This window comes from Chrysemys picta, chromosome 1 (genome assembly GCF_011386835.1).
Source record: "Chrysemys picta bellii isolate R12L10 chromosome 1, ASM1138683v2, whole genome shotgun sequence".
NCBI lineage: Eukaryota > Metazoa > Chordata > Testudines > Emydidae > Chrysemys > Chrysemys picta.
This window is the reverse complement of record NC_088791.1, coordinates 232,352,203-232,376,249: the sequence shown is the minus strand read 5'-3', so window position 1 is coordinate 232,376,249 and position 24,047 is coordinate 232,352,203. Positions and strand designations below refer to the sequence as shown.

The 24,047-nt window shown below is 38.3% G+C and overlaps 1 protein-coding gene across 11 annotated transcripts in view; it reads right to left on the bottom strand.

Moving 5' to 3' along the window:
• Positions 1-24,047, bottom strand: part of PPP2R3B (protein phosphatase 2 regulatory subunit B''beta) — a 95,379-nt gene that overhangs the window by 32,126 nt on the left and 39,206 nt on the right. Inside the window, exon 1 of one of the 11 annotated variants that reach the window (XM_005283271.5) lies at positions 20,539-21,091. The exons of 7 other annotated variants lie outside the window; for them this stretch is intronic. In XM_005283271.5, coding sequence (XP_005283328.1) covers positions 20,539-20,685 — 147 coding nt within the window. In that variant the 5' untranslated portion in view covers positions 20,686-21,091. Of the gene's footprint in view, positions 1-20,538; positions 21,092-24,047 lie in introns of those variants that run through there. 3 more of the 11 variants (XM_042840853.2, XM_065580810.1, XM_065580809.1) reach the window with 3 other exon arrangements.

Genomic DNA, 24,047 nt, shown 5'->3' with positions numbered 1-24,047 from the left:
TAAAAAATCTTATTTACTTTACATACAACAATAGTTTAGTTATATATTATAGACTTCTAGAAAGAGACCTTCTAAAAATGTTAAAATGTATTACTGGCATGCAAAACCTTAAATTAGAGTGAATAAATGAAGACTCGGCACACCACTTCTGAAAGGTTGCCGACCCCTGGAATAAGCTCTTTAAGAATGAAGAGTGAAAAATTCCTGAAAAACTGGCATCTAGAACATTTCAGTCTTTTCAAAATGAATTTAAGTTTGACATAAGGAAAGCTATTTGGCTATGGTAACAACAGCGTTTCCCCTCGATCCCACCTCGAGTCTTCATCCAGCTTTAGAACCAGAACTCTAGCCAAACCTTTTTCTGAAGTTTGGAAGTATTCATAATTGTTATTTTTACTTTCAGTTCTAGCTTGAGACCAGAACAGCCCAAAATATCACAAGCAAGGCTGTTAAGTAACAAGTTTAAATACTGAAGTGCTAGAATCATGTGAGATCTTGCTTTCAGAAAATTTCCACCTCAGTTTTGTAGACTTAAGAGGGTCAGGTAAGCATGCAATCTTGTGGATGCTAGCAAGCTGCACACTTTTCTTCTCTAATTCAAAGAGTCATAACTGTGAAGAAAAAAGTTTCACTTGAATCCTGAAAACAAGACAACTTTCCTTAAAATATGTTCTCAGTATTTGGGTACTAATGCTTCTGCACACACAAGTGCAAAGATATACGGGTCTATGTATGCTAGAGTTGTGTAATTAACAACTCAAAAATGATTGAAGTCCATTATAGGTAAATTTATTCAGGTAAGTGGTTACAGTACAGCTGTTAGCTACAGTAAAGGAGAATTTACCCTTTATTCAATTAGTCCCATGAAGAAAGGTCAGTAGCTGAAAAACAAGTCAACAGGATATAAGGCAATAGAGAAATAAACTGAGCAAATAAAAAGAATGTGTGTATTGGACAGCTCAATAATTTGGCAACTGAATACAATGGCTTTCATCTCTAGGTTACAATTTCAAAACCAGCCCAATTTAGTAGTGACAAAGTTTTTCCCCATAGTGGCCTATGATGCAAACAACCACCCCCGTGAACCCAAAGACCATCTCAATTTCCTCCAGTCACAATTGGCACCATCTGATAGATTCAGCAGCAAAATTAAGGAATGAATGGCAAAGACACATTATTACCACCACACCCCTCAAGGTGGTCCTTCCACAGCTGGGCTGAGGCAATGGCAAAACAACATAGGGATGTCTGTACTGTTGCCATCCATGTTGAGAATGTCATACGGATAAAGGATTTTGGTCCCCAAGAGGACTTCAATCCTGCACCTTTCACTGAGACATAACATGTAAAGAGGTTGAGTTAATCCCCTAGGATTTTTCTACAAACGAGCCAAACAATTCCAACTTTACACTTGCCTTAATGTTGCAACTTCACTAAAATTCAATGCTATCCTTTAAGTAGGTCAGAATAAAAAACAGAAAAGAAATAAGTTTACTTGAGTTTGTGGTATTTGTAGGTGAATTTTTTTTAATTTTTGTTTACTGGATTTGCACTTTTCAGTTACACCATAAAGGCTCTCTTGATGCCATAAAAAATGTAAAAGTCACATCAACAGAATCACCAAATAAAAACTAACAAATACTCCAGATCACCTAAAAACTTCCCCAGGCTGAAACACATCAGAGTTTTTATTTAAAAAAAAAAAAAGAAAAAAAAGAAAAAAAAAAACAATTTTCCAATCTCCAAAGTGGTGTTACTGTTAACATCATGAAGAGTGCAATAAACAATTTCTTTATAATTTCCCCCTACATTTCAAGGTAACCACCACTACATCAGTGCGTGGGTTGAGCCTCTATGACATAACTAGTCACTGAAAGCCTGTGCTGTTGCCCAGGTGTAATTTGTAAAGGCAAAACGGCTTAGAACTTGAAAACTGAACAGTCACAGACAGTGAATCCCAGTGATTATTCAACCTGGTGATATCCTAAACAAAAGGAGATCTCAACCATGTTGGAAGCTGTTTCCATCATTTCAAACTGACTCAGACATTCTATACTTTAGAGCGACACCCTTGGAATATGATTATATAGATAGCACGTTTTAATCTATTGTGCCAGCCTGGGGAGTAGATCTTTTAGCCCCCCCCATAGAGAGGGAAGGGCTAAAGATCACAGTAGTGTGCTCTCAGTGCTGTGTGTTAACTGACCATTTTTACAGAAAGACAAAAAAAGGAAGCAAAAGGTCAGATTGAGTTGCGATCCAGCTACTTCATTCCTTTCCCCCCTAACCTTTGTTGTTTCCCTAGGCAGCAGTTTCAGCTGCAGACAAGACTGGCGGGTAATAAAGTTCTTCAGATCCACTGCTATCCATTCTTTCTTCAGGTGGAATGCAAGGAAGTTTTAAATTATTATAAACTCCTTTAGTTAAAAGTTTCAGAGCATTAGCCTAAACCAGTGGTTGGCAACGTTTGGCACACAGCTCGCCAGGGTAAGCACCCTAGCGGGCACGGCCAGTTTATTTACCTGCTGACGTGGCAGGTTCGGCCAATCGCAGCCCCCACTGGCTGCGGTTCGCCGTCCCGGGCCAATGGGGGCAGCAGGAAGCGGCGCGGGCGAGAGATGTGCTGGCCGCGGCTTCCCGCCGCCCCCATTGGCCCGGGACGGCGAACCGCGGCTAGTGGGGGCTGCGATCCGCCAAATCTGCCACGTCAGCAGGTAAATAAACTGGCCCGGCCTACTAGAGTGCTTACCCTGGCGAGCCGCGTGCCAAACGTTGCCAACCCCTGGCCTAAACAGTCTTTTAGTGCAACTTTAGTGTAGACCCGAAACTAGGTGTTTTAAATCCAAGGTTAAGAAAGTTTAAAGACTGTCACAAGACTGGTTTCTTAGCAAAGAAGGAAAAGGGAATATGTAAAAAGACTTAGACTGGGAAGATGACCCAGTAAAACAAAGCAAGAGAAGAAACTAAAAAAATTGAAAGTTCTGGAGAGGATTGGAACAGTAGATATTCTTCAAAAATTGTTCCTTCAATTATATAAAGTATACTGCACATCTTCTTGTGATACAGCGAGATAAATGGTAACCTTTTGGTTTACACGTAGAAGATTTTTGGATTTTGAAGGCTATCTGGAATTTAGAAAGTTAACTTTGTACAACAACTAACGATAAATCCTTTCCCAGAACTGTTCTTTCCGGATGGACAAATTTAACACAGCAGGCATGTCCACTTCATCACAACAGAAGCTTCCTCATCCCAAAACCGCTCAACCATACCACCATTTAATTTCTCCAAGTAAAATATTGCTGTGGATAAACTTGACATTCTAGATTTGAGGATATTTTGGTAACAGTAAAAACATCAGCTTTTGTTATACAAGTTAAAATGATCATTAGTGTGTTAGTTAAAAGAAAAATAGCACACTAAATATGTGCTATTTCAATATGTGCTTCAATTTTGATGGTGATAGTTTAAACAGAACTGGTCCCTATTGTGAATATTTATATCAGAGTGATTTTGAACAGGAAGCAACAAGATGTCTAAACAAACTCAATCTGCATAGGAATTGGCATATGAAGAATTACAAAACACTGGAGAAAGACTAACCCAAACTGAAAACAAACACCTTATGAAATAGTGAGGTAAAAGGTTGTTTAAATAGGATTGTCAAGTTAGGATCCCTTTACCATGTACATTTGATTTTTTATGCACTTGTTCAATTTTTTGAGAGCCTATATGGAATGCAGGCTTTTCTTTTTTTTAAAAAAGGAAATAAAGTAAATAATCTTCCTTTGCACTACAGAGGGACCTTCTCTATTGCTTCAAGTTGGAAGAGGAAAACAATTTAAGCCTTCGTACTCTTGTGAGTGATACCTGAAAATGGATTGAAAAAGAATGTATAGCAATAACATGTAGTGGAACTAAATAAAGAAAACCCTTTGGAGTTCCAGAATCACTGGTCTGATATTTCCCCACTTCCCCGACCAGGCAGCAACAATCATCTGCCTTGTTACTAAACAGATTGTGGTCCTAAAAAGGCAAATCCACCAACTTATCTTAGTTATCTTTAAGGTCTGGATCCTTTAGCTCCTTTTCAGGGAGACAGCTGTAGTCCAAGAGCATTCAGAGGTCCTAAAGGGACTATGCACTGCTTGAAGAGTATTTATGGTTACTCTTTGCCCATCAAGCACAATTGGTTGGTCTCCTTTCCTTCTGGGAGAGTTGATTAAAGAGGGAGAGAAGTTGGTTTTGGAACAGGAAGGAGAATGTGTGTCATCTTTCAGTAATCAGAAATCCTCATTTGAAGGGTGACCAACAAATACAACTGCCTCCCCAAAGTGGTCAGTTTTCCTGGGCTCAATTTCTAGGTTTTTGAAGCAGAGAAAAAATACCTTCAGAATCTTTTTTCGGAAACAGATATACAGTAGCCTCTTGGGGCTGAGGACTATGGCCGCAACAAGAGCTCAGCCCCAAACCATCCATGTCAATGAAATTTTCAACACCTATCCATCTTTGGAAAGCAAGGTCAGGGATGGTTTCTAGGACATACTGAAGAGGAAACAATGCTAGAACAGTAACTCCCCACTGACTCCTCAGCAGCAAGTATGAAGCATTCCCCCGGCACTGAATCAGATAACCTTTGAGGTGAAGCAGCTGTATCAAAGCATTACGCACTCGTATTTCCCTTGAAGAATCCTGCCGCAAGTATTCCAAAGCCTCCTTTAGCATTAAGTAGAGGCACAGACCCAGGCTTCCACATCTTCCAGAAATACGCTGAAGGATGTTACAGAAAACAAAGCCTCCCCTCCCTGTCCTTTCAGCATCAAGGAAGTAGCATGCACTAAGGCCACCCTCACCTTTTATGCAACTGAATCTCTGACTGAAGACTTCTATGAACTGTTTTTGGAAGTGGGTCTCAAGTCTCTAGGATGGTACCAACCCAGATGATTGAAGAGACAACTTAAGCAGAAAGAGTTCAAGCATTTTACTTCCAATCCCTATGGGTGCAGGAAGTAAAGGCAACGAAGGCTGCACACTACCCTGGGAAACGATTTCCATTCAGCTACTAAGACTGTTGATCCGGGATCAATAATTTAGAACAGAATTATGTACAACATTTAAACCCAGACTTCTTGCTGGGATCAGCTACACCTACAACACTGAACACCAGGTCAACAAGCTCATACCAAAAATTGAGTACAGAAAAACCAAATCTATGGTACATTAGTTACAGCCAATCAAAAGCTGTAGGTACAGGAGTGGTTTTTGCTTTTCTAAAGAAAAAGAAAATAACTACAGGTTTTGATCCTCAGTTCCAACTTTCAGATGAAGGTCAGAAGGAACTGAGGAACTACTAAAGTTGCACTTCTTTGTATGTCCCCTATGAATGAATGGGAAGGTTCACCTGGATGTCCCCTCTGATCCCTGCTTTCTAGAGGGTTCAGTAGGATGTCCTAGAGCATATGTACATCTTATCAAGAGGGAGCCATACTGAAAATACTCAAAAGAAGGGCTATTTCTGTTCTAAATAAGACAACCTATTAAAAATGCACTTTGACTAAATGATAAACAAAAACGATAAAAAGATTAGAAAACCTGACCTATAAGGAAAGGTTAAAAAATTGGGTATGTTTAGTCTTGTGAAAAAAAGGCCGAGGGGCAGCTAAGTCTTCAAACATGTTAAGGGCTGTTAAAGAGGATGGTGATCAACTGTCCTCTATGTCCACCGAAAATAGGACAAGAAGTAATCAGTTTAATCTGCAGCAAGGGAGATTAAGGTTAGATATTAGGAAAACTAATCTTATAGAGAAAAAGTTTAAATATATTCACTATGTTAGATATTAGGAAAAACTAACTACAAGGATAGTTAGGTACTGGACTAGGTTGCAAAGGGAGGCACTGGACTAGGTTGCCATCCTTGGAGGATTTTAAGAACAGGTTAGACAAACACTTGTTAGGGATGATCTAGTTACAGTTGGTCTTGCCTCAGCACAGGGAGGATTGATTGACTACATGACTGACTAGAGGTCCCTTCCAGTCCTATATTTCTATGACTAATTCCACACAGATGAATAAAAATCTCAAATTACTGGCTTAATTCTAACAATTTAAATTAATGTGGGATATTTGTTCACATCTAAAAAATACTGCTAAGAGTCCTGCTAATGCCAAGAATAAATTTGTTTGGATTGAAAACCTGATAGGACACCGTTTATTCTTGCTGCTGTGAATTTTTTCAGTTGGAGGCCAGCCTTCATTTTCTTGCTTGTGCTAAAAATCGGTTTATAAATTAAACTACCAAAAGAGACTTGTTCAGCCAAGTGAGAAACTCCAGCACACAACTTGCCAAACCACATAAAATTATGAAATATTTGGAGCTAAAAGGAGATTTTAAAAAAATTAGTTACATTTCAATGAATGATTTGCATGTGTCAAAGTGTAACGGTATGAAGTAAATTTGACATATTAGCCTTTGCAATGAACATATGCCTGAGTTGCAATTCGCAATTCAGAAAGCTAATAAGTTTCCTCTAAAATGTGATCTTCTAATGATTTACAATTTTGTAATATTGCAAATAAGCTTCTGTAAGATTCACCTTGAAAAGAGAAAGTAAGATCGTTCCTTTAATACACATAGTCAATTTTTACCCCGGCATACAAAAAGCATAAAGGCTTTGGGTAAATTCAGACTATGAAGTGTTTCTTTACTCTTATTTTGTAAAAGTAGTGAGAAGGTAAATTTATTTATTTATTTTTGCATGGAGTGGCACAAAGGCATTTCTTCATTCCCTTTGCTAGTTTCAAGAATATTCCCTACTCTTTGATAACATCTGAGAATATGTCAACATCAGATACATTATTCCTACAGCCCTTCAATAACAAGAGGCAGGGAAATCACCACATTATCAAGCAGGCTGAAAAGAAACATGTACATCCCCACCCACTCCATGAATAAGAATCTTCTGACCCTCTCCAGCCTGCTTAGTTTTTCTCCCTTCTTAGTGGTAGACAATGTCTATTCAAGCAGCAAATTTGGCTTTGATCAAAACCGAGGAAGCAAGGAGTTTAGAAGCCAGATGGGCCAGTTTCTAAATATGGGGGAACCAGCTGTTGCTTTCCCTGTTTCCCTAAGATGATTTTTAAGGGGATGCTTATCCCAAACACTCTCCCAAGTAGAGATATCTGGATGTTACACAGCTTGGACTGCCTTGGCTATGGTACACTTCTTCTGGTGAGGTATAGATGCCTGCTCCTTCCCCTGCCTGCCTACTGGGTTACTGGGATATGGAGTATTTGCAGCTGGTCATGGGGGCCCATCCTAGCCACCATTACCGCAAGACTTTAGAAATGAGATAACATCTCCTCTCCTTCCTGAACTAAAATAACTTTTTCTTGAAATCAAGAAAAGGGGAAAGGCCTCTTCACCCCTATTTTTAAAAGACTGTACACTTTTCAGGATGGCAACTCTGTTTGTGCAAGAACTACCACATTAAAGAAATAAATGCATAAAGTCAATTAGCTCAATGAGGTTAAGTCTCAATTGTTTACAGAGTGAAGGTCAAGAGAAAGTGAGTTAAATACCGGAACATGGTATTCATTAAGGGTGGGGAAAATCAAGCACACTTACCCACTTAAAAATATATTTAAACAACATGCTGATCAAGATGCCACAGACTAAACAATTCTCAGTATTTGCACTGTTTTGACATGATGCAGTACTTAGCATAATTGAATGATTTTGTCCTCATATGGCAGTGCTTGTGTTTTATAGTATCAACTTAGACTATGCAGCTTTGTTATTGTTTATGAGTAGAGATTTATAAGGAAAAAGAGTATTTTCTAGTGTTAAAATCAACAGCCTTGGTACATTGCATAGAATGCAGATCTCAAGAATGAGATTCTACTCAATATTAGGACTTCAGGTGATGGAAAACATGCAGCAGGATCAGATTAATCTAAGATCCAGAATTTCTTACCACACACAGTCAAGTATGGGCAAAAGTTTAAGTTGTCACCAGGGTGGATTTGATTTACATCAAATTGATTTAAATCATGATTTACATCACTAGTCAGGAAGACTTGATTTAATCATGGATTTCTACATAAAAGTGCCTTCTTGTTGGTTGTTACCAACCTGAAGATCCTGCATGTTCAGACATGTTCCTTTCATCATCTTCAATGCAGCTTCCTCCGGAGAAGGAACACTTCTCATGATGTTGTGTCATTAGGGCAACCAGGCCTTGCATTTCTTTGTTGCACTGTTTGCATTTTGCACGCATGCCTGTCTTACCCACAGGTAGAGAAACTTCATTAAAATATTCCCAAACTGGATCTCTTTTATGGCCTGCTGCCATTGTAGGTTTTTCCTTCTAGTAAGAGAATGGTATGGTAGATCTCAAATCAATGAAGGCTATATTTAGAAAGACGTCAAGACTTCTGGAATATGCTGCTCAAACAGTTTCACTCGTTTCTACTGTTTGTCCCTCCCTTCTCACATTTATCTTCAGATTTCTTCTCCTTGTCCAGATCTATTCCACCCCCAACAATCTTCTATTCGTTGAACTTTTTGAAACTTTGCACTTGTAGAGAGAGATAAGGGATTGACTCTGTGTACACAAATTTGCAGAGGGACAATAGGGTTGAGGTCTGTTATTTCTCACCTCTATATATTTATTTATTTAAAACATTTTTGCTGTTAACAAGCATGTTATCTCTGGAGACACAAATCCACAGGTAGAGAACTGCAAAACTAAGCATCTCTGATAGTGCTCAGTCTAGAAGGTACAGAGTCCCATTGGGTAGATGGAAAAATTAACCTAAATCTATACAGAAGCTCCTGAAACCCCATAAAATTGGGTCCTTAATCCATGAACTATTGGAACTCATTTAAAAAACTCTTAAACATTACATGAATATATTGTCTCATACTATAGAATTAGAATGTATAATCCCTATTCCATTATGAGATAGTTTTAATTAAGATATGTTATAGCTCAAAGATATTTTTAGATAGGTTTTTCCTTCAGAGCATTTTAAAAAAAAAATTATTTAAATAAAAAATATCACTGATTCTTATCCACTCTGGTTGTCACTTCTAAGAAGTGGTGCATCATAGCACCTTATTCTGAAAAGATAGCCAAGTCAAAAACAGTAATTAAAGGTTTAAAAGTTTAGGAATGCAAGAGCCACTTTAACAGGGTAAAGATTTCTGGTTCTGCAGAAGTTCTTTTCCTTTTTTAAGACAGGTGATGTAACAAAACAGTATGGGGGGTTGCAATCCATTTTACTTAAGACACTGCTTCTAAATTCATTTAGTTTTAGATCTATTTGTAAATCACAAACTTTATTCAAATGCTATGTGGATTTAAAAAAAGGATGAAAAATAAATATTTCTATAGGTGTATATTACTCATCTACCTTTTGAACCCAAAACTTATTGGAACAACCCATTTTTAGGTCTTATGAGCAAGCCTAAACAAATAAAACCCAGCATTTAACTCCCTTCTCTCTCATTTGAGTGACACACATGTAATTTCAACAGATACAGTGAAGAACAATCAAAAGTATGATCAAAGTTTACAGATATTTCTACTGCAGAAGAGCCCAAAAGCCTCAATTGGAAAATTCAGAGAGGATGAAATTTGCATGGGGGGAAAAAAGAAGGAAACCAGTTACTAGGCTCTCTAACCTCTTATCCCATATTTTTCAGTCAATAAGATAATTAACCCTCATCTTCAGTTCTGAATGAAGCTTCTGTTTAAATTTAATAGCTATTATAATGCAGAGTTTCTCAAAACCGCTATTTATGCTCTGCTTACAATACTGAGACATCATATATGCTATTCAGTCCCTGAATATAAAATGCTGAGCCTGTACTATATTGTAATCCTTATGAAAGAAAGCTCTCATTTAACAAATGTGGTACATTCTTACAGGACAGTTGTGGACTTACAGCTACAATAGAGTAGGGATACAAGAAGATGGATCCCAACACTCCTCGATGAGCTGGTTTATTGTTCATATCAATTGGATTTTCACACAATTTAACTTTGCTAAAGAAAGCACAAAGTGTAAGTCCCATTAAAATTAACTTCTGACTTTAGGAGACAGAAGCAGGAAACATTCTTGAAGAACTTCTGTGTCTAGTGTATTAGTACAGTGAAACTCAGGTTCCACTTACATATAGGTCAATTGTCAGAATACAAAGGGAAACTCTCCCCCCTCCCACCAACACCAACTATCAGTTTATTTTTTATGAACGCAATATTCACATCCACCTGTAGTTGTCACCTTCCCCTCCGTGTAGGTGACACTAGCAGGGCGCATATGAAGATTGTATTTTAACTTTTGCTTTGCTTTATCGAAGGTGCTGAAAACAAGATCTGGGTTCTTCCACAAACTAGCATACACCTTGAGATGCTTACATGTAGAAAATTTGACACCTTTTCTCTCTGCCACTCTCCAGTGACAACTTACTCCCTCTTTCCCAGGAGGAGACTTCCACAGCTGTGACCACAACATGTACTATGATATTCTACTACTACAAGATCCCTAAAATACCTTATTACCCTTAACTAGATTTGTTTAGCTAGATGGGGATGAATAGGAGTCAGCACACAGAAATTAAGAGAGACTGGAATGGGAGGATAAAAAATATGGAACAGAGAACAGTTTTCCCAGAAGGGTAATAAGTTGCTGTACTGAGCAGCAGAAAAAAACTTGGTTAACATAAAATTATCTATATCCACGTCTTCATTCAGTACAGGAGTTCACAAGATAGAATTTGACAAATAATCTTTAAGTATGCGTCACTCAGAGCTAGTCAAACAAAATCCTAGACTGGCTTAATTGCTTTATATACGGAAAGCTCAGAAGCAGCATTATTAGCTGAAGTTAAGCTGATGCGTGCTTCAACAGAACTCATAAGCAAGACTACCTAGCTCTCCTTCATTACTCCAGGGCTGAAGCCATGCCCCTGGTCACCCTCAAAAACAGAATTGCTCCACTCAAGTAATAGGTAGGCTTCAGTTACCTACATAATGAGCAAAGAAACTGCCAAATGGAATCATATCAAATGGTTCATCTTCTTTACTGTTTTGTTTCTGATCCAGTAGAGAGCGGTGTTCTGCCAAGTTAAGTGATCTTTCTTGGGGCTCTTCCCAGACAACAATCTTGGAAACAAGGAGGTCTTGCACTTCTGCAAGTTTATAAACTAGGGGGACCTAGAATTTTCAGTGTGGATCACAAAGATAGTTATGGGAACTAGCATCCTCCTGTTCTTGATCACATAAATCCCAACTACAGCAACTGCCTATACAGAAAAGTTATTTTAGGGAATATATTCTAGCTGTCTCAAAGTGATTTAGTACGCAGAATGAGGAGCCAGCAACATGACTAGTGAGCTATTTGCAGCCCCCCAGCAGGAGGCTTCTAATTCTGCCTGGAGTGATGTCAGAAGAAGTCCACTGATTCAGACTTTTGAATAGATCAGGAGCAAAAAGGAAGCAAGATACTCTAAAAGTTGATAAAAGGATCTGGATGGCACGTAAGCCATTATGAAAGTACACCCTCAAGGAACAAGTTTGTTACTAGCTAGGAAACACTTTTGGATGAAGGAAGACTTCACTCGTGTCAGGAATGGCCACCCCAAACTTAAAAATAAAATTGGGGAGGAAGGGCTAAATTGAAGTTGCTTCAACAAACAATTCCAAGGTAGGAAAGTAAATTTACAACCAATATTAAGTTCTGAATCAGTTCAGAGAATAAGCCTTCTGCAGTATCTATTCTGTGACTTCAGGTAGAGATTAACATATCCTATTTTACATAAATCAAAGCCATGATTATACTATTCCTTACATATGTTTCATTCTTGCAGACAAACTAGAAGGACTTAAGCTTTGCATCCCGAGAGCTCAGAGTCCACTTTATGGGGATACTTTCCCTCCACCCCACATCCTTTAGGAACCCTTGAGAACTTAAAAAGCAACAGAGGGTCCTGTGGCACCTTTGAGACTAACAGAAGTATTGGGAGCATAAGCTTTCGTGGGTAAGAACCTCACTTCTTCAGATGCACCTCACTTCTTGCATCTGAAGAAGTGAGGTTCTTACCCACGAAAGCTTATGCTCCCAATACTTCTGTTAGTCTCAAAGGTGCCACAGGACCCTCTGTTGCTTTTTACAGATTCAGACTAACACGGCTACCCCTCTGATACTTGAGAACTTAGTATTTTCTTTAATAAAGGGAGGTCTTTGGGGTTGTTTTTTTGTTGGTTTTTTTTTTTTGATAATTTAAGGTTTATAATATTGCTTTTGCAGGCAGACCCTCCTCCTCCAAAACATTCCAAAGAGAACCCACCTTTCCCCCCCCATTAGAAAATAGTACAGTAACTCCTCACTTAACGTTATAGTTATGTTCCTGAAAAATGCGACTTTAAGCAAAACGATGTTAAGCGAATCCAATTTCCCCATAAGAATTAATGTAAATGAGGGAGTTAGGTTCCAGGGAAATTTTTTTTCAGCAGACAAAAGACCACACACACACACACAAAGTTTTAAACAAAATTTAATATTGGTACACAGTGATGATGATTGTGAAGCTTGGTTGAGGTGGAGGAGTCAGAGGGTGGGATATTTCCCTTACTGCTAAATGATGAACTACCAACTGGCTGAGCCCTCAAGGGTTAACTCTCTCACTCTACAAGGCAGCAGGAATGGAGGGAGATATGCACATTTCCCCTTTAAGTACACTGCCTTGTTAATTATATCAGCTTGCTGCGACCGCAGCTGCTGCAAGCTCCCTCCATCCTGAGCCCTGGTGTGTCCCCCCTGCTCTATGGAAGATGGGGTAAGCGGGATGCAGGAGCGGGGGGAAGGGGACACCCTGACATTAGCCCCCCTCTTCCTTCCCTACCCCTGCACAGCAAGCAGGCGTCTTCGAGACCAGCTCCAAGGAAGAGGGCAGGAGCAGCACATGGCAGTGAGGGGGAGGGACAGCTACAATTGCTAGCCTGCTGGGCAGCTGCTGCACCGGGAACTTAGGGGAGCAGGGAGCTGAAAGGGGGGCTGCCGGTCCACCCTGGTTCCAAGCCCCCACCAGCTAGCTGCAACGGGCTGCTCTTCCTGCAAGCAGTAGACAAAGCAGGCGGCTGCCAAACGACGTTAGAAGGGAGCATTATACAACTTTAAATGAGCATGTTCCCTAGTAGATCAGCAACATAACGAAACAACGTTAACCAGGACGACTAAGTGAGGAGTTACTGTATGAGAAAGCTCTCATTCAGGCTCTGTTTAATCTTAGAAATTAGGTGGTCCTTCAGATTGTACTGGAGTTACCATAGTATGTTGGCTGATTAGACACTGAAGTCGCCTAGTGGTTTGGGTGGGGCATTGAGACAATAAAGGCCAGTCTACCCTGGAAACTTTTGGCATTTACAGTGCACATTCCAGTGTCTGGAACACTGTCCACATGAGTGCTTCAGATGTTTCACAAGAGTACAGAATATCATTTCATCACTTGCACTAGCTCTCGGCAAGTCTTGAACACACTTCAGAGACATCAGTTCAACTGGTCAATGTAGAAGGGAAGTGATGGGATCACAACTACACTTGTTCAACTGTCCTCCCAGTGCAGTCATGATGTTCCAACTCAATTCTGCAACTATCCTAGATGAATGTTCTGTGCATTCTGGTCTATGTGCCTGGTGGCAGCCAAGGGGTAATTATCCATGAAGCCCCTTGATTACATACAACATTGTGTATTCACCTCAATTATAGCACATAATTTTGTCACCACCATTCACAACTGAGAGATCTCAGAATTCTTGTGTACTCTATCTGCAAGTTTTGGATCCACAATCTATTTCCACGTAAAACTCCTCTTATGGTCAGGATGCTACTGGCCCAAAGCAGATTAAAATTTACCTGGAAGCAGAGGCAATTATGCAATCCACAGTGATTGTAAGTACAGCAACTGGAAGACAGTGGTGTATGAAAGTGTTGCAATGTGTATGAAATTGTCAACTGCAGCAAAAGCAATGAAGTAATGTACACAATAAACTACCACAATAAATGGAAGACCCAAAAAAAAAAAAAAAAAAAAAAAATCAGCCTGAGAGTGAGATTCAATAAGATTTAGAGCAATGACTAGACTGGGGTTCTCAAACTGGGGGTCAGGACCCCTTAGGGCCTTAGGGGGTCACGAGGTTATTACATGGGGGTCATGAACTTTGCCTCCAGCATGAATAATGGTGTTAAATATATTAAAACGTGTTTTTAATTTATAAGGGGGCGGGGGTTACTCAGAGGCTTGCTATGTTAAAGGGGTCACCAGTACCAAAGTTTGAGAACCACTGGACTAGACTTTCAGGGTGGGAAGGCTGACTCATCCCTTCTTCAAGAAGTTACAGCACAATTCTCATCCACAAGATGTCTTAAGTTTGTCTGGGAACTTTTAACAGCAGAGAGGCCCACAGTAGAATGTTGCTGAGGGCAGTGTTCAGAATGACAAGGATGGGAACTAGGACTAAGAGCTCAATGGCTCAGACAGACAATTTGATCTTCCACCTGCCATTACAGATGGAAAAAACCCTAGAGATGAAGAACTCTCCATGTAGGATTTCACTACCCTGTGCTTGATCAGGGATGTACAGGAGAAGTCAAGTTTAGCAATTCACAGGGCCCAGTCATTGTTATTGTAAGGGTGGATATAGCAACCAGCAATGTTGAATATCAGTAAGTTTGTCCCTCTTTTTCCATTCAGGGGGATAAAATAAGCAAGGTATGGAACACCTTCTGGTGGCTGATTAATACCCAAAACACTGAAAGCCTTATTTCCCAGATAAACCAACTGGTTCCTACCCATTATCCTTGGGACCACAATTCCACCTCTCCTCTGAACCCAGTTACAAGCTATCAAAATATTCCATGTTGGTTGGAAGGGACAACGTTGAGGGCAGAAGTTGACAAATTCCAGAATTCCATAGGCTGTTCAAATATTTTTAATTGGGAGGACCAGGGTTTCTATAACTTGGGGAAATATGGTTAGATCAGAGGAGTCAAAGGTCAGCAGTGATATTGGAGCCATATTACAGTAAGAAATAAGTCAACATTTTTAGGCCCAGTGATTCAGGCATTCTGAAAGTCATCTGCAGAGCAGAGAGGACTGTAAAATGGACTCTCAACCCTGGTTAGGAGAGAATTTTTTAATAGTCACCACTGTATTGGCTCCAGAAGCTTTCGGATAGTCTTCTTGAAAGAAACGAATAGTCTCACAGGTAAAGACATGGGAATCTAGTAGCACTGGACCTTTTCTGAACAGGTAGTTTATACTCTAAATAGGATTAGCTGACTTCTTGGTTTTAGGTATCTTAGGTCTCTTAAGTGCGGTCTTAACAGTGTGGGCTCCAAACAAGTTTGTGGTACAGAACAGGTGAATAACCAGCTATGATTAGCTGCAGCACTTCCCTCTAGATAAAGCATACAGGATCTTTTCTTTCATTTTTTCTTACTATGCGGTTATGTAACTAGATGTATAAAATAAGTTTGGTTTCTGCAAAAAATATAAATTTGATCTCAAATCTTTTCTGTGTAGCAACCAGGTTTTTGCTGGGGGGGGGGGGGAGAGAAGGGGAAGGGCAGAGGGAAACAGGGCTACCAATCTAAACAGGATTATGTATAGCTGTGATATGGTACTGATCCTGCATTGCCCCATGAATACTAACCCTTGTGGATACACTAATACCAGCTCTGAGAACAGATCCATTATAGAAAGCTGGTCTGCTAGAAGATCAGTGATCACAAAGGAGTTCCCCATAGTAACTTCAGTGTTAAGCATTATCTGCTACCTCAACTAAGTCATTCAGCTATTCAATGATTTCACCTAGACTTGGGCTAAAGTTCTTATCTGTCACTGAACGAAGAAGCAGGAAGGACCATAAAAAAGCTGTAGACTAGCACACCCCAAACAGAGGTCTGAAGGCTACATTCCTTGGGCATACCACCAGAGCTTAAGAGTTACAAAGGATTTCAGTGGCAAAGCAAAAAGTGTCGCCAATTTTAGCTGCCATTGTCATTTTTAAGAGACAGAAAAATTGAGGAAGTAGTCACTGGAGATAGGAGCTAAAAAAGCTCTTTTACTTCAAGAATGATTAGCTGCTTCCTTCAGATAGAAGGAAAGCCAGTCTTCTGAGTTGCTCACTTTTAAAAAATGTTTAAAGATGTGTGTGTGCTTATATCCCAAATAGCAAGCATAAGAGGCATTTATCATGACAGAGATGCTCATTGACTTAGCCTTTATTTTTATCTAAAGGGGAAAATGTTTTGTACAACTATACATATACTTGCCTGATCCCTTCCGGTCCTGCTCTATGCTTTAGTGGGACAATAGTAACCGTGATATCGCAGAATGATTACGCTAAAAAAAAAAAAAAATCACAGTACAGCAGGAGCTGTGTATATTAATTTTGGCTCTCCCAAATTCAAGAAAATGGTTATTTTAGAATTCAGGCTGAATGCTAGAAGCACTCAGCATAAAAATAAATTTAGCTCTTCTAAAGAAGAAATTTTCAGTTCCAACCTTAAAAGATGAACTATTTGACAAAATGACGTGGGCTCCTAAACATAGAAAATATCTTTTTCCTAGTTCAACCAACCCAATAGGATATCTGGGTGCAAATGATAAATTATACATTTTAATTGTGTATTATCTTTTTTGCTTCCAACTTCAAATACATCACCACACTATGTAGGTGTTTGTAAGGTGGCTTACATATCAACAGACGTGTCACCAACCATAGAGTGAAATACCCAAACTCAACGATCAGCAGGTAACAAACCTTTCAATTCAGTTTACATATTTAAGTTTCCAATACAGCTGACATATGTTCCACATGGTTGACTTCTGATTCCAAAGTTTCCCTGAAACTGATGAGCAATTGGGATACAGCTGTCTTTTAAAGTTTCATATTCCAATTACCTACATACTGTAAGTGTGATGGGTTAAGAGTATCTGAAATCTCCTGACTACCCCCTTTTGCATCTAATCAATGCAAAATTCTGCTTATCCATGAAAAATAATTTTGATAACTGAGAAAGTCAGTATTTTTCAACAACATGGTAAAAGGCGGATTTTAGGCTTGGGCTACTTTTTCACATCAATTTTGAAAGGCTGATCCGATTACTTTCAGGGCTTTTCTAGAAAAAAAAATCTGTCTCTATTTTATCACCCCTAGTCCATGAGATAACAAAACCAGATGCTGGAAAATAGCCTGTCCCCAGGCTCTTCAAGCCCACCCAGCTTTCCAGTGATTTCTATTGCAGTTCATTAGAAGACTTTCACAAAACAAATTGTTTGGTCCCAGAAAGGATATACTGTACTTGGAAGTTTTACATGTGGAGCTCGGGGGGGGGGGGGGGGGGGGGAAGAAAGCCCACTGACTTGTCCCAGAAGCCATTATAGTTCCATCAATCAATTTGAATTACCTCACAACAAATGTTTTAGTCGCATATGTTCATACACAAACGAAGAACAAAACCTTGCTATACACTAATGTTATTTCTTTATTGGGTATTCATTCAAGAGTTCAGTGTTAATTGCAATAAATCTGCTAGAGGAAATCTGGAGTATGTCTAACATTTCATCTGATCCCCACATTTAAAACAAATTAAAGGCAGTCTACAAAGAAAAAAGTGGGTTGCGCTTATTTTTGCTTCTTTATGAGGTCTGAAAATTGAAAGATTTATATTCTGGTTTTACATTAGAAATTGAAATCTTGTCTCCTCCTCTGAAAGGCACTATGACTACCAGAGAAGTAGGGAAATGAAACTATAAGAGTCAAGAATAAAAGTTAAGCAACTGAGAGGGGAAGTAAGTTATGGCCAGACAGCTTAAAGCTCCTCTCCCTCCCCGCCCTCAACTGCTTGCATAACGTCAACATGCGCTTCATAAAGCATGGACCATCTCTACTTCTATTTGGAAATCACCTATCACATAGTGGGCACTACTGGAAATAATTAACATTTGAATTAGAATTGGGTGGGAAACTTGTTTGTGTCCTGCCAACATTTTTGAGACTTCAAAATTTTTCCTATTCTACGTTGAGATAGAGCAGAGATCTTCTGAAATTATTTTTTGTGTGTGAAAAGCCAGAGACCTCCCACTACCCCCAGAATAGCCAATAGCCTGGTGGTTAGGGTACTCCTAAGGGATGCAGGGGCTCAGGTTCATGCTCTGCCTAATTCAGAACAAGGACTTGATTACTGGTGTCCTAACCACCACCAGGCTCTTGGCTATACTGGGTGTGGTGGTCTCTCTCTTGAAATTCTATCTTGAGAAACTTTCCCAATAAAAGTTTTGTAAAAACTCATTTCCATGCAAAATTTCGATTTTGGCAAATCAACATTTTCTGAAAAAATAGTTTCACTGAAAAATTCCCAATCAGCTCTAATTTGAATAAAGGACATCTTTGTTAAAAATTCAACACACTTGCTCCTTCAGTTAAATTGTTAGTGCTCACAATAAGCATACTCTGAGTCTCCCAAAAGATCTTCTAGCAAAATCAGTGATGACCAATTTGACATTCCTGATACTTATATAAAAAAAACAAGCAGAAGACACTTAAACTTTCATTCGGGTCTTCTCTATTCTCATAAAGAAGCAAAGAAGGGCACAAGCCATTTCTCCCACATCCCCCTCCTCCCCATTCTACACAGAGTATTTTGGTTTACAACTACATTGTAAGCTGTAATCATGTACATATTAAGTAACTGGAACTTGCTACGTACACAAAGAACAAATATTTAACCTTAGGGTTAAAAGTGACTTGGCAACAAATGTTTGTTCCTTGTCCACGCTAGATTTTACAAGTATGTTGGTTAACGTATTAAAACAATTATAAATTGCAGAGTGGTCAAGCCCTTAGAGATTTGCAAGCACTTATTCTAAGTTTCCTTTAGTGATATTATATACCTATCTTTATACACACAATCTAGCTACACTATGTTTAGTGTTCCTTTCCACATAAAGCAAACAAAATTTTCATCATTTTTGTTGATAAAATATTATTTTCAAGCTAGAGGGCACTACAGAGGGCAATACTGATCGTTTACAAAAAGGTATTTGACTAGAGTAAGCCATCCTCCAGCTTTGATATCTCTAAACATTTAACTAAATTACCAAAGATGCAAGAATAAATAGCACATGTAGCATTTCTCACTTCTTGTACTTTTCAGGATCTCTACAGTGCTCAAAGCCACCAAAACTAATTTTGCAGTAACTCAAATCTTTTCACACTCACAGCAAATTTTCATTAAATGCTTTAAAATAGCAGGGTCAGCATTATACGTTTGCTTTAAAATAAGGAATGACCTTTTCAAATCAAGTTTAATTCAACCAAATCTAAAACGCCACCATTCAATTTTTAAATCCAATATATTAAGTTAATAGGAGACCAAAGCATTTATAGGGTCATGGGTTTCTTTGGCCTTCTCTTGAAGGTCACCTGAAAGAGACTAGTACATTAGACTTGGAATTTAGAATTAAATTGTAGGCCATATTTACTTTCTGATTACCTTTAATTCCACAAAAAGTAGGAAATTCTGAATTTGGCAGCCAATCTTTTCCTAAATAAATAGGGTACAAAAAGGTCAGGTGTGCTATACAAGATAGTTTGGAGACAGCTTTTGCTCATAGATTGGAGGTGGGTGTAAGTTAAAAACAGGATGAATGCATTAACTCTTTAATAAAGCTTTAATACATCAGGAAATTATGACAATACTTGATACCTTTTAAAAATCACATTTGTTAATTTTTCATCACTAAACTAGCACACTTGCAAAAGTTGACAAAATAATGGAGCACTTCTCTATACAAGTATAATTTTAACTTATTAGCAATATTTGAAATGCATAATCACTCAAATAATAATGAACCCACTTCGTAAAATGGTGGATTTAACTCACTGGTGGCAAAGTAGCAGTTACGCAGATACTTGTGCAATACACAGTAAAATCTTAAATTTTCTTTAGTATGGACTGATCTGATCCATGAAGTCCAAAATGGTAATGTCTTATTGGGTTACATAATGTGTGGAATTCCACACAGAGCATGATAAAGGGGGTACATTCATATTTGGGCACAGCTGCAGCCTACTTTTTTGTATCTAGTTTTAGTGAGGAATAAGTTAATATCCATGGGGAAAGTGCACGTAGATTATAATGGAACTATCCTTTTAACTCAAATAGTGGTAATTAAGTATACCAACCTTTCTATTTCACACACATCTGCAAACAAATCATGCAGATATGTGTTATGCTAAATTTATGATTTTTTTTGCTTTCAAAACAATACACAATTCATGTAACAGGACTAAGGCACAGTATCTACTTTTAAAAACACACAAACATGTTACATTTTGGAAAAAAAAATAGTATTCAAATATTCCTAGTTAGTGAAGAACTTTCATGTATTTCATGAGGTTTATGGAGATCAAAGTTGTGCCTTCACAAGTAGGGGAAGCAGTTATATAGAGAAGAACATAAACAAACCTGGACCTGCTGGAAAGCTTTTAGTCTCTTCTTGAATCTAGAAGGTAAAACAAAATCACATCCTCGAGCTAGCAATGCCAACTCCTTTCTTAGATCAGGATCTTGCCGCAAGGAAATCTCTTTTATCCTCATGCTTTCAGATTTCATATAATATCTGTGAGAGCCAGTCCAGGCACTCTAGTCCAAGTAAATAGCAGAGCCTTTCTATTATCACACAGTGCCACTTAGAGCAGCAGCTGCGCTTTAGTTCTGTGATATTCTAAGAGAGCCAGCTCAACTTAGCCTGCGCCATACATTAAAGAGAACTTGGCTGGAATCACAAAAACAGATTGGAAAGTCACTTTGGGGGCTTGCCCTTTTGCTGCATGCATTCCAAAGACTAAATGGGATGGTATGGAAAGAAACAAACCTGTTTAGAGAACCATCTATATAAGCAGCTCCCAATTTAAAAAAAGGAAAACTCCGGAGGAATGTACAGATGCCAGTTTTGCAGTTTTTTTCCCCTTGCTTTTCTTTCTGCCAGAAACCACTCACTCTCTAGCCTCAGTGAAGTATTTCATTGAGGGATAAGGCTTATTACACAGCAATTAAATTCTAAGTTGTTCAGCCCTTTACCGGTGAACTCTGTCACTTTAGAGAACATGAGGCAACCGCAAGATAAAACTTCAAACAAACTTGCTGGGATAAGCTGTTGTAAAGCTCATGTTCACAGTTCCATAAGATGAAGCTTCTGTATGTGTCTGAACAATTATCCACATACTGTAGGATTACAGTCATGTAAAATGTTAAAGCAGAAAATATTGAGAAATAAAGTAGGCAAACATTACCACAACTGCATGCTTTTAAAAGAAATTTTGCAGAGATGGCACTTTATAGCAGGAAAGGGAAGATTTAGATATCACATATGAAACTGCTTTATCAGGATGAACTTTTCTTGTCCAAACAAAGGTACTTTAAGTATTGCAAAGAAAGTCACACCTTAAAGTAAACATGAACATCATGTTTCAGTAGCAATGCTGCAGTTCGAGATAGCAGTTTTAGACTCCTAGTTTCAGTTTATTGTAGTTTAAAAAATATTTTTGGGACTGAGGCTGTTTCAGTTCACAACATTTCCCTTCTCATTTCTCCACCATCCTGCCAAGTTTACACTTTTTCATATGGTTTTGAAGTAAAAAAAATGCATACATTCTTCATCTCCCGTGTTCTAATGTTTTGGATTTTTTTTTAAAAAAATTCTGACTGAAATGGTATTGCTTTAAAATTTCAAATTGTCATAGGTTTACTCTAGCTGTCACTGGGAACACATTCATGTTTAAATACATTTACTTTAAATGTCACCATTATGACTATTTGAGAATGGCATCCTGTTTACTATCTCCATTTAGCTTGTTAAAACTTTCAGCCCTCCCAGCACTGTCAGTACCTCTAAAAAAGTGGACAGACTGTTTGACTCTGTACCTGTGTATAATAGAATGGGTACAGTTAAAATAAGCATTGGGAAAGAGACCTAGAGGTTGTGTTTTTTGGGGGGAGGAGGGCTGGCATGCAGGAAAGGAAATTACTCAGATGCCAGTGTAACAAGGCTTAGATTTAATTCACAAAACCCACAAAAATTGAAAAAGGGCTCTCTTTACAGGATCATAGATCACTGGAACGTGTAACATACAAGTCAAAGACAACGATTTCTGAGGAAAGAATTATGGGTCTAAAGGTATCAGTTATTTAAGAAAAGCATTATTACAAAGTTAAGTTGTAGTTATGAAAAATGAAAGCCAGGAAATTAAGGTACAGTTGAAAAAGCCTCTAAACAATTGTATCTTTTAGAGTCAGAAAATGCATAGTTAAACAACCTTAACTCTGATCCCATCTATTTTGTATCAACAAATGTATCCAGTAACACCATATAAGAAAGAGTACAAGAGACATGGCATTTAGTGTGGTAGTAAAGCTTACATGATGAGTCCAAATGTCCTCAATCTAGATTGAGATACATGTGTTGGCTTTTATTTTTATTTTTTTAGTTTAGATGACAGAATATTATTCCTAAATGTTTAATAGAGTATGGATTCATCTAACTGGATAAGGAAGAGACTCTGAAGATTGAGTGAAGACCTCAAATTTCTGTTATATAGCTAGAAAACAAAAAAAGTTTCAATTAAAGCAACAATAGTACTTTATCTTGGCTTATCAAAAAAGAGAACACTAAACAAATGGTGAATTAAATTATCCTTGACAAATTACTTCACAAAATTCAAGTAATCACAAGGTGGTGAGAGCTAAAAGAACCATCATGGATTGTCCAAGAGACAAAACAAGTAATATGAACAAATGCCAATTTGTTCTCCAACGAGAAACTGCAGAACTGGAATTAATTTGCAAAATGGACACCATCAAATTAGGCCTGAATAAAGATTGGGAGTGGATGGTTCACTACAAAAACTAATTTCCCCAAGCTAATTTCACCCTACTGTTAATCACACCTTCTTGTCGACTGTTTGAAGTAGGCCACTCTGATTCCACTACAAAGTTGATTTTTCTTCCTGTTGATAATAGCCCACTTTAATTGAATTGTCTCGTTAGAACTGACCCCCACTTGGTAAGGCAACTCCCATCTTTTCATGTACTGTGTATATACACATCTTCCTACTGTATTTTCCACCCCCTACATCTGATGAAGTAGATTTTAGCCCATGAAAGCTTATGCCCAAATAAATTTGTTAGTCTCTGAGGTGCCACAAGTACTCCTCCTTGTTTTTGCTGATACAGACTAACATGGCTACCACTCTGAAAAATGCCTATTTGTTAATAATGAAGCACACCAAGTTTCCTTACCAAAACCAACGATTAATTTATTAAACATTATCAACGGTGAGGTGGCAAAATCTGTGGATAACTAAATTTTGTGAGACACAAACTTTAGACCTAAGGAGCTAGCTGAATGAACAACATGATGGGAAGTTAACTGCATTTATCAAAACATGGTTACAGTGAAAGGAACAATCTGAACTATCATTGCTGGGTTCCAATTAATGTTTGTCACTCAGGAAAGATCTTGGGTGTCACTGTGGACAGATCAACAAAAACTTCTGCTTAATCTAGATCAGCTCGCTAAAAGCAACCATGATGTTAACGTACATAAAGAATTGGATGGAAAATTTTAATCTTTTAACTCTATTAGTCTCTTGGCCTTGGTGATGTCTGGTATTGAGTTCCACAGGTATAAACAGGTATATTTGTATAAGGTATTTACTTTTTATCGCATTCAGATTTGATGTCTTTCAGTATCAAAGTTTCCCTTTTTGTATTTATGAGAGGGAAAATAGGAGCATACACACTTTTCTATACTGGTTTGCAGGGAGAATTTCTTCCCTTTATTCAGCAACATTACAGGCCACACATGATATTAATGTGAAGTAGTGAAGGTCAAAACTAACTTGACACTGCAGGTTACATTCCCTATAAACTCATACTGAAGTCCAGAAAATCATCAAAAGCACAGACAAGTTAGT